At 39.8% G+C, this 14,901-nt stretch overlaps 1 protein-coding gene across 1 annotated transcript in view; it reads left to right on the forward strand.

The window, feature by feature from the left end:
• The window catches only part of si (sucrase-isomaltase), a 243,257-nt gene that overhangs the window by 134,114 nt on the left and 94,242 nt on the right, over positions 1-14,901 (forward strand). The window contains exons 11-18 of the mRNA XM_072572690.1: positions 161-292; positions 749-865; positions 1,159-1,272; positions 1,400-1,484; positions 4,255-4,372; positions 12,408-12,579; positions 12,818-12,934; positions 13,085-13,239. Of these exons, the coding sequence (XP_072428791.1) occupies positions 161-292; positions 749-865; positions 1,159-1,272; positions 1,400-1,484; positions 4,255-4,372; positions 12,408-12,579; positions 12,818-12,934; positions 13,085-13,239 (1,010 nt within the window). The remainder of the gene's footprint in view (positions 1-160; positions 293-748; positions 866-1,158; positions 1,273-1,399; positions 1,485-4,254; positions 4,373-12,407; positions 12,580-12,817; positions 12,935-13,084; positions 13,240-14,901) is intronic.

Below are 14,901 nucleotides of genomic sequence, written 5' to 3' on the forward strand. Positions count from 1 at the left end.
ACCAATATTGAAAATAAGGATAAATATTAAAAACAGAATATTTTCAATCTGTGTCAATACAAGTTAGGGCAACATTCTGAATTCTTGGAAAAACTTCCATCTCTGCTTTGCATTCCTTTATTGGTTATGGACTAATGATGTATTAAATAATATTGCTTAGGATATCCAGATCACTGATATTGACTACATGGAAAATAAAAAGGATTTTACTTATGATATGGAAAAATTCCACAATCTACCTGAATTTGCTCATGATTTACATGCACATGGCCAGAGGTACATTATCATTCTGGTAAGTTGCATAGTTTTTCGCTCTCTGTTTTACTGTGATAATTTGACAATTTTCTGACAAATTAGAACGAACAGTTTCAAAAATGCAAAGATATGTTTTACTAATACATTATGATTGCATGTCATGCTGTTACAAGAATATAAAACACAAAGAATAAGCATCAACAAAATAATGCTGCATTCAAATCCCAATTATGCAATGAACTACATTTAATAAATTTGTGAACAAACATTATGAAAGCTGCCAGGTCATCATAAAAAATGCAACTGCTTCACAAATGTCTTCAGGGAAAGGATTCTTAAGGCAACTATGGTTGGATAATAAGTGTTACTTCACCATTGTATATTGCTTCTTCAAAACAAATTAAAATAATATATCAACGTTTTGGAAACACATTGTGATTGACGGTTTTTGTGACTTGACTGCTTGAAACTCTGTTCTTTCATCAAAACTCAGGATCCAGCCATAAGCACTCAGGCACTAATAAATGGTCCCTATGACTCTTATGATAAAGGCACAAGAATGGGAGTATGGGTCAATGAATCTGATGGAAAGACACCTCTTTTCGGAGAGGTAACTGTTTTTTTGTATGTACAGTATGGAATTCTGGAAAGATAAAATCTGGAAAGGAGCTATGTAGTTGTTGACTATAATAATATATTTTATTGTTTTTATTGATTACATATTACCAAATGATTTCAATACATATCGATTAGAATCAAATTCTAAATTTGAAGTTGTTTATGATAAAAAATTAATCATGTTCTGATTCATAACATTGATTTTCCATTATTGTTTATAATGCTATCAGGATAAAATTCACGATACATCAATATGCCGCTGTTTCTTTATCTCCTTTCATTTAGGTCTGGCCAGGTGAAACTGTCTTCCCCGATTACACAAATCCCCAGGGTATTAAATGGTGGGTAGAAGAATGTTCGAACTTCCACCAAAAGATAAATTATGATGGACTTTGGATTGTATGTTCCTTTTTTTTAAAATCACCTTTTCATTTATTTGTTTGTGTTTTCTCTTTTTTATGAAGTCTAATTGTAAAACCTGTCAGTACACATTGTTTCTATACCTTGTTATATCTTTCATTTGCAGGATATGAATGAAGTGTCAAGTTTTAAGCAGGGTTCAATAAAAGGATGTGTTAAGAATCAATGGAATTATCCTCCTTTTGTTCCAAGTGAGTTTTATTATACCCAAAAATCTGAAATTTCTGGAGAAATTCAACAGATCTGGCAGTATCTGCAGAGAGAAAACAGAGTTAACATGTTGAGTCCACTGAAGGGTCACTGGACCAGAGATGTTAACTGTTTGCTCTCCACAGATGCTGCCAGAACTGCTGAGTTTCTCCAGCAATTTCTGTTTTTGTTTTAGATTTCCACTTTTATTTTAAGTTTACTTTTAAAATGGAGTGAGTGCTTCCTTGAATCACAGTAATCGTTTTTCAGCTACATGTGTTGGTGCATATGTTCCCAGGACCTGTACAATCCATGTTTTAAAAAGATGCATCAAGTCCATTTGAACAACTATTTGAAGCCATGATCATGCCAATCCTGATATTTTAAAGCACACAAAACACATTCACACTAACACCTTTCCCAGTATGGAGTACTATGTAGGAGGTACTGGACATTCCTAGAAATGCAATGCACCATTTTCTGATGTCAGGGCTGCTGGCATTTCATGCCTGTGCCTCTATTCCTGATGAAGGCTTTTGCCTGAAATGTTGATTTTCCTGCTCCTCGGATGCTGCCTGACCTGCTGTGCTTTTCCAGCACGACTCTAATCTAGCCAGTGGTATGGTGGTCTAGTTTCACATGTTGTATATTTTGCTTCAGAATGTGTATATCTCTGTCATTCTGTAATAATGGACAGAAATTTTTGATTGCCCACTGGTGGGTTTGCAGCCAAGATTCCATGCTACCAGCCACTGCCTTCACTTTTATGTGGGACAGGTGAGGGTAGCTGAAGCCAATTGAGACCCGGAAAGTTTGTCTGAACAGAAGTACTTGTGAGGTCAGTGTGAGGAATGAATCACTCCGTGTATGTGTGTGTGTATGGTAGTGACACCCAACATGTCATGTCATTCTGCTGTGGCCTTGGGTAATGCAGTCAGGGTGGGGGGGGAGGCGGGAATTCACCTCCTTCAAGGGCACCTTTCCATATTAGGTGTCCTGGGTGCCTCACTACCTCTTCTTCCATTCCCTCCATCCCTAGTAAATGCTTCCAACCCCATCCTCTGCATCAAGACATTAGCCATGATCTCCTCACTGCCCCAAAGACAAGGGTTCCCAAACCAAGTATCAGGACCGACAGTTGGATGGTGGGATGAGCTTCTGTTGGGGAAACTCTGTTTGGAAAGTCCTAGGACAAGGTAGTGGTTGGATATACATGGGAGCAAACAGGTTTTGCACGGACCATATCAATGTGATTTTTATTTCTGCTGGCTGAAAGTTCTAATGAAGTATATATACCTTGGATTTGATATGTTTTCAGAGTGAAAATTTAGGTCAGCAAGAGTTGAGTGGAGCGTATGAGAAAGGATTTAGGCTGAGGGGGTGGCTTTCAATTTTTGAGTTAGGGTGAGGGATGGGATCAACGAAACTAAACAAAACAAGAAGCCAAAATAGTATTGTTCATGATTTGCCTACCTATAGTGCATGGTAATTTTAAACATATACAACTCACGAGCTTTTCAATGTAGACTATTTTATGAAAATTTTATCTAGCTCACTGAGCTCAGGTAGTTATTTGGAAAAGTGTGCATAACCCCTCCTCTCCAAGTTAACATTGAGCCAGAGGAAAATTGCATGTGCCTGTGCTAGATCCTGAGACTGGTTCACTTGTCCTCACAATGAACTTTGAGCCAGAGGGAAAATTGGTGTGCTCATGGCAGCCCCTGAGAAATGCCAGTTACTTTCCTTCCCCATCCCACAAACTGCAAGGTGGGAGGAAAAAAATAAGTGCATGTGTCATTGTATCTTGGAGCTCATCCTAGGACTCTCCCAACCGACTGTCCACTCCATAGCTGTAATTATGACATTGGAGCTCTTAACCCCAACATTTCATCCCCGTCTAAAGTAAATGTTGCTTTCCTGAATCAATTATTGTCAATAGACAAGAGGCAATAAGTGCAGGAGTAGGCCATTCTGCCCTTCGAGCCTGCACTGCCATTCAATATGATCATGGCTGATCATTCCTAATCAGTATCCTCTTCCTGCCTTATCTCCATAACCCTTGATTCCACTATCTTTGAGAGCTCTATCCAACTCTTTCTTAAATGAATCCAGAGATGGGGCCTCCACTGCCCTCTGGGGCAGAGCATTCCACACAGCCACGACTCTCTGGGTGAAGAAGTTTCTCCTCATCTCTGTCCTAAATGGTCTACCCCGTATTTAAAGTGGTAAGAGTAAATTCGCTCCTGGGAACATGTTTGAGGGAAAGACTAATTCCAGGTATTGGCAGCTGGTTTGTTGTTCATGTGGGCACCAACACCATTTGAACTTGCTCAGAATTTTTCTTCCAGATTTTTCTGCATAGCTGTGTTAACATACTTGTGTAAAGAAAATGCTTCCTGATCAGGTCAAAGACTTTCCTTTAAACTTCAAACATTCTTCTGTTTTTTTTCTCTACCTTGCTCTGCTTTACTTGTTAGTTGGATTACTGCCAATGAAGCAAATTTTCTGGGGAATATTTCATGACGTCCCTGCACTGTCACCTGACGTTTGATATTGAGACTTGACAGTGACAGATCCTAATCTACAGACAACAACTTTGTTACATACCAGAATCAAAATAAGCATATGAAACAAAATCCATACACAGTATAATATGCATGATAAGTCTGCAACTTTGCCACAGTAACTGTAAAACATATGCCAAAGTTACACATATATTCTTTATAATTTTTGGATATCAACTTCCACATAATGAAATATTTTCTTTTGAAGAGATTCTTGATGGATTGATGTACTCTAAGACCCTTTGCATGGATGCCAGTCAAACTGGAGGAATGCATTATGATCTTCACAGTCTTTATGGACACTCTATGATACTTGCAACTGAACAGTAAGTGTTAAATATAGGAATAAATGCTTATACATTGAGGTGAATCAGTGTCATAATGTGAAGGAGTTTGTTAATAGAGGTATAGAGATGTACAGCATGGAAACAGACCCTTTGATCCAACCCATCTACGCTGACCAAATATCCCAATCCAATCTAGTTCCACCTGCCAGCACCCGGCCCATATACCTCCAAACCCTTCCTATTCATATACCCATCCAAATGCCTTTTAAATGTTGCAGTTGTACCAGCCTCCACCACTTCCTCTGGCAGCTCATTCCGTACACGTACCACCCTCTGTGTGAAAAAGTTGCCCTGTAGGTCTCTTTAAATCTTTCCCCTCTCAACCTAAACCTATGCCTAGTTCTGGACTCCCCGAACCTAGGGAAAAGACTTTGTCTATTTACCCTACCAATGCCCCTCATAATTTTGTAAGATTTCATTGTTTTACTAAACCAATTATCACAACATGTCTGCTGGAGTTAAACATTCTCTCCAAACATTCTGATTGAGTTCAGAACTTTGAAGGAATTTTTTTCTTACAGCCTTACTGTAAAACTGATTTTTTCTGAATCAAGAAAAGATTGCTTATTATAGAAACAGCCAAATAGTTGTTCCTACTTAAATAAATGTCAGAACAATCAGATAGTTTATAAAATGGGGAACTGATCCACAAAGTTCCAACCAGTTAAACATTCACCTCATTACAAAATCACCTACAGTGCTACTTCATTCACACATCAACTGTATTCTGTTACTTTTCTACTTTTCTGTGTATCTAAATTCCTAGAAGCATGTTTCAATAATGGCTAATTTCATAACTAATTATACTGAAGATCTGATATTAGATAAGCTGCTTTAATGATTGAAAAGTATTTACCTTTCTATGATATCTTGTGGCTACAACAGCCAAGCTTACCATAGAATCATTTCGGCAATTAAGGGCAAATAAGATATTTTAAAACAAAACAATATGAAAACAACTGGAACATTTGGGGCATTACAATTAAACAGTTTATGCTTCTGGACTGCTATTCTTTCTCAGCTTGGAAATTTTGTTTACGTAATGCATGATCTGGCTTAAATTTATTTACTTCATAATTTTAAAAGCCAGAATTCACTCAGTGGAAAATTGGGAATAAAAATGATTGTATATGTTGGCTTTAAATTGTTTCTGAAAATGAATTTGATGTAGAGCAAAAGAGCAACGCTTTCCATATGACAAGAAAATATTTATCAATGTTCCTTTCTCCCTTCCATTTGCCAATCCTAGGGTGCTCTCCTTTGTTAAATGGTTACTATCATGGTCTTGAAATACTGAAGGAGTCGCCAAAGTACTTTGGTTAAAGCCAACATCACCAATAGAGAAATTATATATAATATATATATATGACAGAAGGTGGTTGCCACTTGTTTTCTAATGAAGTTATACAGGAAATGAGGGAAATTCCCAGAGAATTTCAGGGTCATTATCTTGAGAATGAGTTCCGAAACCTATGCAACTCAGTACTTATGCACTTTCAATAGTGGTGAACAGCCAGAGAAACCATAAATGATGTTCCCATTCTTGAGACAATCTCTGCAAAGAGAGAAACCCAGGTTTCATATCAATTATTTGTAACAATTATTTGTAACATCTTTACTGTGACCCACCAGAGATCAGCTAACTCTTCAGCCCTTCAGGTCTGTCTTACTTAACTACAATTGATAGTCTTCTTTACTATGTCAGTCCCCTGTATCATTGGAGAATGTAGCGAACTTTTAATGGTACAACACTAATCCAAAAAAATTTAATTGGCAAAGCTGCCAAAATCATGAGGTGCAACTTTGATTTATTTATTCATAGGATTTCAATCTCACTGGCTTAGCCAGACTTTGTTGCTCTTCCCTAATTACTCCTGAGAAGGTAGGGGTGAAATGTCTTCTTGAACGGCTACAGTCCATTTGCTTTAGCACCAACAATGCTGTTAAGGAGGGTGCTCCCAAAGTTTAACCCAGAGACACTGAAGGAACAACGATTTATTTCAGTTTAGGATGTTGAGTGGCTTAGAGGGGAACTTGTAGTTGGTGGTGGTGGTCCTATGTGTTATTCATTTTTATTGCTCCAGCTGGTCATGATAGCAGGTTTGGAATGTGCTATCTAAGGGACTTTGTTGAATTTCTACATCAGTGGTAGTGAATATTTGTGGATGTGGTGTTAATCATGGGTTGATTTGTTCTGGATGGTGTCAAGCTTCCTGACTGTTATTGGAGATGTGCTCTTCCAAGAAAGTGTGGAGTATTCTTACACACCCCTAATCTTTGCCTTGTAAATGTTGGACAGACATTAGGGAGTTAGGAAGTAAGTCAGGTTCTCCAGATTCATAGTCTCTGACCTTGTCATATAGCCAAAGGATTATTTTGACCAGTCCAGTTCACTTTCTGGTCAATGATAAACCCTAGAATGTTGAGATTTCAGTATAGAAGACAGGCATATACATCATGAATCCTTGCTGTAATGTAATAATTCCTGCCCATATTGTCACAACTCATTGGCATAGAGAACTAGAAAGCAAGCTCTGAAATAACTCCACAGAGGCTGCTATCCCATTGCTAAGTCACTCTTTATTTACTTGTGGAGAGTCCTTGACAATAATCCAGCCCTCTCAGAGGCAGCGCTCAAAGTGAACAGGATGTCTGACACTCCTGTTGTTATCTGTCAAGCCGGGCTCCCTGATTAGACCAGATGAATCGCTCCAATCAGGGAATGCCTATTCTATGAGGTCCATCTGGCTGCCCTCATTACAATTATTACACCCCTGCCCCTCTGAATCCAAAGACATAAGCCAGTTTTTTGTTTTGCAGCTCCTGCTGCAGTGTTTTAACACTGGGCCCGTTTCTCTACTTATGATACAGGGTGGCGTGTAATGCACAATTGCTTGCCTCTTGCGCTCAGAACATCACAGGAGAAATTAGTTCTCTTCTTCAGGCAGCAAAGGCATTGAGGCAGCGATGTCCACTGTGTCCATCCCAGATTCCCAGGAGAAGGTTCCAGAACAACCAGAAAGGCAGTTGAGGAACTGGGTATATTTTGTTCCTACACTGTTTGCAAGTTTGCTGATTTCATACGGTTCCTGAGCTTGTTCAGGACTGTCACAGCTATCTGAACTTTACACATCACTGATCTCGCATTGAATATGCCTCTTACTCATGCAGGTGATTCCCATGGTTCTAACACCAAACTTCGTGCCCTGAAGTAAACCGTTTCTCTTGCTTTGCAGAGTCTTGTGTCCAGCTTTGGCATTCCTTGTGCTGTTTCACACCACCACCTCCCACCAGGAACAGGAAGATCAGCTTTAACCTGATACAGAGTCTTCTCCGTATTAGCAACTCTGCTGGAGCTATCAATGTAGTTGCATGAGAGGTGATCCTATAATCAAATAGGAACTGGGACAATTTGGTATCTAGTGAAGCTTGTTTCTTTAAAGCTGCCTTTAAAGTTTGGACATCTTTTTCTGTCAGACCCTTGGATGGTGGAAGATATGGAACTGTCCTTGCAGGGCGAATACCATTTGACTTTCGGAAATACTCAATTTCCCTTCTCGTAGACAATGGCCTGTTTTCTGTGACCAACACTTCTGGGAGTCTGTTACAAAAGATGTACACAGTTCTTCTATTGTCTCTTCCATGTTTGACAAATTTCTTCTCTGCACTTTGAGAAGGCATCCCTAATGACTAAGAACATTGAGCTCATGAAAACACCTGCATAGTCGATATGTAACCGAGTCCCGGGTTTACCTGGCCATTCCCATGAATTTGGGGAAGCTGCTGACAGTAATTGTTGTTCTTGTTGGAACTCTGGGCACTGCCCAACAAATGTCTGCATCCAGTCGTGGCCACCAGGCATAATTTATTGCCAAAATCTTCATTTTAGACACCGCTCGATGATCCTGGTAGAGTTCAGCCAATATCTGGCGGCGACCTTTATTCGGGACAATCACTCTCGTCCCCCATAAGAACTTACTGTCCTCTGCTGTGATCTGGTCTTTCTGGGTCTGAAAATGTTTAAATTCTGGTTGTGATGGCCCTTTGGTTTCCCTGTCACCATTGGCTGTTTCAGTTTTGCCAGGACTGGATTTTTCTGCAACCAAAATGTGATATTGCCAGCTATGACTGGAAGTGTATCTAGAACATTTATAACCATTATGAACTCTTCCAGTAGTGATATCACTGGTGAAATTGCTTCCTGATCAATGTGCAATGTGGCCTTGGCTCCTTTGAAAGTCCCTAGACTATTCTGGCAGTGTATCTGCCAGCAGGAGGCAGATCAATGCATCTACATTTACTACTTGACCTCCCAGATGGTGTTCCAATATGTAATTATATGGACTTGGTAATAGCTTCAGGCTGAATTCAGCAGTGGGCCCGATGGGTGGTACTGCCATATCCTCTTTAATTGGACCCAGTAAGGGTTTATTGTCTGTTTTTATTACAGATTGGCATCCATAAAGGTATTGGTGGAACTTTCTGACTCCAAAAATGACTCCCAAACCTTCCTTCTCTACCAGGGCATATTTATGCAATGCAATTGCCGAAGTCCTGGATGCATATGCAATTGGGCCACTTATAAGCTACAATGCCATATGGGAAGGCATTCCATGTTCATACCAGATCACACTTGAGATTGTAACATGCCAACACCTTAGGGGATGATAGAGGATGTTTCTTCACTTCCATGAAAGCTATGGCTTGGCTACTCAAGTCTGACCCTTGAAGAGTTGATGCAAAGACACCAGGATGTAGGCCACATTATCTATGAACTTTCCTGAATAATTCACCAAGCCAAGGAAAGAGCTAAGATCTGGAACGGACATGGGAGCTGGGGCATCTTTGATCATTGTTACTTTATCTTCCAAAGGGTGTAACCTGGTCTTGTGAACTCTAACCAATGTATGTCACTTGGGGTGCTTGAAACATGCATTTTTCCTTTCTAAGATATACACTTGCCTGAGAGAAACATCTAAGGATGATGTCCAAGTTCTCTAAGAGCTCTTTATTGGTCTTCCATGTTATCAACACATCATCTAGATAAATGGCCACGTGGAAGGCCTTAGTAAAATGTTCTCCATCATCCACTGAAAAATGACACAGGCTGATGGTAGAGCTGAAAATGTGTTACTGGAAAAGCGCAGCAGGTCAGGCAGCATCCAAGGAGAAGGAGAATCAACGTTTTGGGCATGAGCCCTTCTTCAGGAATGAGGAAAATGTGCCCAGCAGGCTAAGATAAAAGGTAGGGAGGAGGGACTTGGGGGAGGGGCGTTGGAAACGCGATAGGTGGAAGGAGGTTAAGGTGAGGGTGATAGGCTGGAGTGGGAGTGGGGGCAGAGAGGTTAGGAAGAAGATTGCAGGTTAGGAAGGTGGTGCTGAGTTCGAGGGTTGGGACTGAGACAAGGTGGGGGGAGGGGAAATGAGGGAACTGGAGAAATCTGAGTTCATCCCCAACTGGCAGTCTTGTATATTGGTACAAATCCTTATGGGTATGAATTGTAGCATACTTCTGGGAATGCTCATCTAACTGCAATTCCAGGTACGCATGGCTCATGTCCAGCTTCATGAAGGGCAGCCCCTGCCAGCTTTCTGCATAAATCCTCTATGTGGGGATCAGGTATTTATCCAGCTGCAAAAAGCAGGTTACCATTTCTAATATCCCCACAAAGATGAACTAACCCATCAGGCTTCACAATTGGTATGACCAGTGCTGTCCATTCTGCAAACTGGACAGGATTGATGATTCCTTTGCTTTTCATCCTCCTGATTTCTGCCTCTACTGTTGCCCATAAGGCAAATGGCACTGGGCGGGCCTTGCAAAATCATGGAATTGCTTCCTGGTCAGTATGCAAGGTGGCCTTGACTCCTTTGACAGTCCATAGACCTTCCTGAAAATCTTCGAGGTATTTAATTAGGATTTCCCTCAGGCAGCCATTTTCTAATCAAAAAAATGTTGAGCCAATCTAGGTGAATCTTTCTCAACTAATATCGCCTCATCAAGCTTCAGCCTGAGTCTTTTACGACAATAAGTGGTAACTGTACCAGCTGCTTCTCATAAGAGACCGGAACTGAAGTTGCACCTTTAATCAGTAAAGCTTCCATGGTATAGATTCTCAGTCTAGCCAAGTTCTTGTACAAATTTAAGGGTTGAAGTCCAGAGTGAATTTTGTTGAAGACTGGTTCTGCATTCACTGATACAGCCACACCAGCATTGACCTCCACCAGAACAAGGTGACCAATTGACAAGATTTTCATTTTGATTGGTTCTGATTAGGATGTTGCTAAACAATTTAACTATTGCAAAAAAGATGTAGATAGACTTTCCAGGGCATGCACTGTCCTGAATACTGCCCTATGAGTTCTTTTACTTAATTTTGGTCCTTTGAGATTCTTTTGCTGTCTTGAGTCTGCATACCGGCAGCAATAAGAATGGCTTGCTGGCCAGATCCTGAAGAGAATTTTAACTGAATTTGGCTGAAGCTTCACTTTGTTTTGGGGTCTGCTATGGGATTGCCTAGAGCTCCTCTGTTCAGGATATGTCCTGAGTGAGGCTGTGCAATTGCCTTCACTCAACTGGTGTTCCCCAAACTCAGTTGGCCAGGTGAGGGTGTCCACTTCTATCAGAATACCTAGCAAATTGATGCAGAAAGATTCACCTGGATTGGCTCAACAAATTTTTGATTAGAAAATGGCTGCCTGAATGGCGTACTATTTAAATACCTAGACATTTTTCAGGAAGCTCTATAGACTATCAAAGGAGCCAAGACAACCTTGCATGTTGATCAGGAAGCATTTCCTCAAATCTGCAGGGTCCCCAACCTGTACTCAATTTGCTATATTTTCCAATAGTAAAGCCAGCTGTAGTGCCTGTTTTTGAAGATGAATTGGGATTCAGCTAACATGTGCTTTTGCATGGTTACATCATTAATCCATCATACCAAACGATCTCTCAGAATCCCATTAAGGGATAAACCAAAGTCATATGCCTCAGCCAGTTACCTTAACCTAGTCAAAAATATCAATAAGATTCCCCAACTCCTTGAATTGCCAAGTAAAACCAGTAACATTTTAGAATTAGAGAAGGCTTGGGGTGATGAAACTCCTCAACTAAACCCATCGACTCCTGAAAGGTTTTAGCTTTTGGTGCCTCAGGGAAAGTTACATTCTATAACCGAAAAAGCTGCAGATTGACAAACCATCAGGAGACTTACTCCTTGCATTTCATCTGCCCCAGTGTCATTTTCCTGGAAAAGTAATGCATTCTTTCCACATACTGGACCCAGTCTTCCATGGCAGGATTGAATGAGTCGAGCTTCCCAAATAATGGCATGATGCCAGAAATGCTTATCCCAACTCAAAGGCGACTATTGCGAGTGACTTTCTTCAGGAGTGTGCTCTTCTCTTATTACCATTGAAATAACTCAATAGAAACCAATATCCTGTCACCATGTCACCCTTTATTTAGACATCCATGACACTGATCCAGGTCCCAGAGCCAGCTGTCAGAGTGAACAGGATGCCTGACGCACCTGCTTTTATCTGTCAGCCAGGGCTCCCTGGTGACACCAGATTAACAGCCCCAAAATGGGGACTCCTATTCTATGAGGTCCATCTGGTTGATCTTGTTACAATCACTACAAGAAGGGCTCATGCCCGAAACATCGACTCTCATGCTCCTTGGATGCTGCCTGACCTGCTGCGCTTTTCCCACAATCACTACAAGCCCTACTATTCCTGGAATCATACAATTAAAAATAAAACATTGCTCCCAAATAATTGTCTCTTCATTGAGAATTATTGGCTCTATAATGTCTGGTTTTACTGTCTCTGTTCTAGGAACAAATGTAAATTTGTATACCATTCACAATGTGGTTCTGTAAATATAATTTTTAGAATGGCAACAATCTCTTTGAACAATTTCCTTTCTTTAGTCCACAGGCAAAGTTTGGAACAAAAAGAACTGGTCTTTACAACATTGTAACAAAAAAAAATCCTTTGCTTGACATTGCAGAGTAATTAACCATGTGTTTCCTGGAAAAAGAAGCATTATTCTTTCTCGATCAACATTTGCTGGGTCAGGAAGTTACTCAGGACACTGGCTGGGAGATAATGCAGCAAACTGGAATGACATCAAGTGGGCAATTCCTGGGATGCTTGAGTTTAATCTTTTTGGTTTTCCATATGTAAGTTAATTTAAGCATGTGTCCGCCAAATTGACAGTAAAATCCAGAAAAGTGACTTTCAAATGGTTATATGTTTTGATGACAAATCCTTTCCATGCAGTATTTGGCACATTATCAAGATCACAAAATGTCAGTCATAATATGGATTGCATATGGACAGATTAACTGCTTATAGAAACTGAACAGTCTCAACCTATTGAAGAACTGAAAGAGTCACAATTGTACTTCCTTTCAACAGATAGGAGCAGATATTTGTGGTTTCTTTGATGATTCACCTGAAGAACTATGTAGGAGATGGATGCAGGTTGGAGCATTTTATCCATTTTGTAGGAACCACAATGCTGAGAACTACAAAGTGAGTTGACAATGAATATTTATTGGCAATAGTAGAAAATGCAAGTCATGAAAATGTATACTGACTCAAAAGTAGTGTGACATCAGATTAGATTTAATTCATAATGAGAATAAAAACAATTTTCATTTTCATACAAATCTTGCCTTTTAGCCTCAAGATCCTGCCTATTATGGTGAAGACTCCCTTTTAGTGAACAGTTCCAAGCATTACTTGAATATTCGATATACATTGCTTCCTTACCTCTATACACTCTTTCACAAGGCCAATGTTTATGGAGCCACTGTAGTTCGACCACTGCTTCATGAGTAAGTTTTGTAAAGAATCAAGGAGTGATGTTAATTATTAAAACCATTTGAACATATTATCAAACCATTCTCGGTAAATTAATTCCCCAGAGTGATTTGAAAGTATGTTCAATGAAATTCAGTACACTTGTGGTATTCTTTCTACGTAAACAGTTTTGAGCTCAAATGAACAATTTCTGTATAAATTAATTTAAGCATCAAGAAAATGGAAAATGAAACCCAAGTAATTATAAGAAATGTTAAAATGGCCAAACCTGCTGCTCATATTTGATTCATGAGTTTTTCTTTATTTTCACATCCAGGTTATATGCCAAGCATATTGATCAGAACCATGACATCTTAGATGATGCCCACACAGTATATTACCTCAAGTTATTATTACAAATTTTCCAGCGAGCAACTTAAGATGGAATTGTCAGAGATCTAGAGAAAAGTTGCCTGTCTCAGTTGATAGATGAAAAGCATGGCACAGTGTTCAGATTTCACAACACAGGAAAAAGACAATGGAATATTTTGTGTGATTCAGAGGAAAGTTCATTCGTAGGATTATTATGTATAGATCTTTGCAGTTTGTTATTATATTGTGCTTTCTACATGTCTAGCAAATTCCTCAATATATCCCAAATAGATGGATACATCTTTTTTCTTGCATGATAAGTAGGAATCACAAACAAAATAAGCCTGAGTAGAATCCTTCCAGTTACCAGTGAACAGTTCATGTGATGAAATTGGGTGTATCCTAAGACACGATAGAAATATTTGGAGCATGAATGTGGCCTGTCCAATAGATACTTCTGCTTGAGCTTGGTCACTACTCCTGGCCTTGATTGTAAAATGCCTTATAGTATTTTTCTCTGTTAACTATACAGTAAAGTACAAATCATAATAACTGTTCCAGAGGTTTCTGACACTAGATTTACAAAACTTTATCAGGAAATGCTTTTCATCTATCAGCTGAGACTGTTAGGTCTGAAGGTTGATAAGTCCCCGGGGCCTGATGGTCTACATCCCAGGGTACTGAAGGAGGTGGCTTGAGAAATTGTGGATGTGTTGGTGATTATTTTCGAGAGTTCGATAGATTCGGGATCAGTTCCTGCGGATTGGAGAGTAGCTAATGTTGTATCACTTTTAAGAAAGGTGGGAGAGAGAAAGTAGGAAATTATAGACCAGTTAGTCTGATCTCAGTGGGGGGAAAGATGCTGGAGTCTATTATAAAGGATGAAATTACGACACATCTGGATAGTAGTAACAGGATAGGTCAGAGTCAGCATGGATTTATGAAGGGGAAATCATGCTTGACTAATCTTCTGGAATTTTTTGAGGATGTAACTCTGAAGATGGATGAGGGTGATCCAGCAGATGTAGTGTCCCTGGACTTTCAGAAAGCTTTTGATAAAGTCCCACTTAGGAGGTTAGTGAGCAAAATTAGGGCGCATGGTATTGGGGGCAAAGTACTAACTTGGATTGAAAGTTGATTGGCTGATAGGAAACAAAGAGTAGTGATAAACGGCTCCATTTCGGAATGGCAGGCAGTGACCAGTGGGGTACCGCAGGGATCAGTACTGGGACCGCAGCTTTTTGCTATAGAAGATAGTATTAGCAATAACATTAGCAAATTTGCTGATGATACTAAGCTGGGTGACAGGGTGAAATGTGATGAGG

The sequence above is a fragment of the Chiloscyllium punctatum genome, chromosome 6, assembly GCF_047496795.1.
Source record: "Chiloscyllium punctatum isolate Juve2018m chromosome 6, sChiPun1.3, whole genome shotgun sequence".
Lineage (NCBI taxonomy): Eukaryota > Metazoa > Chordata > Chondrichthyes > Orectolobiformes > Hemiscylliidae > Chiloscyllium > Chiloscyllium punctatum.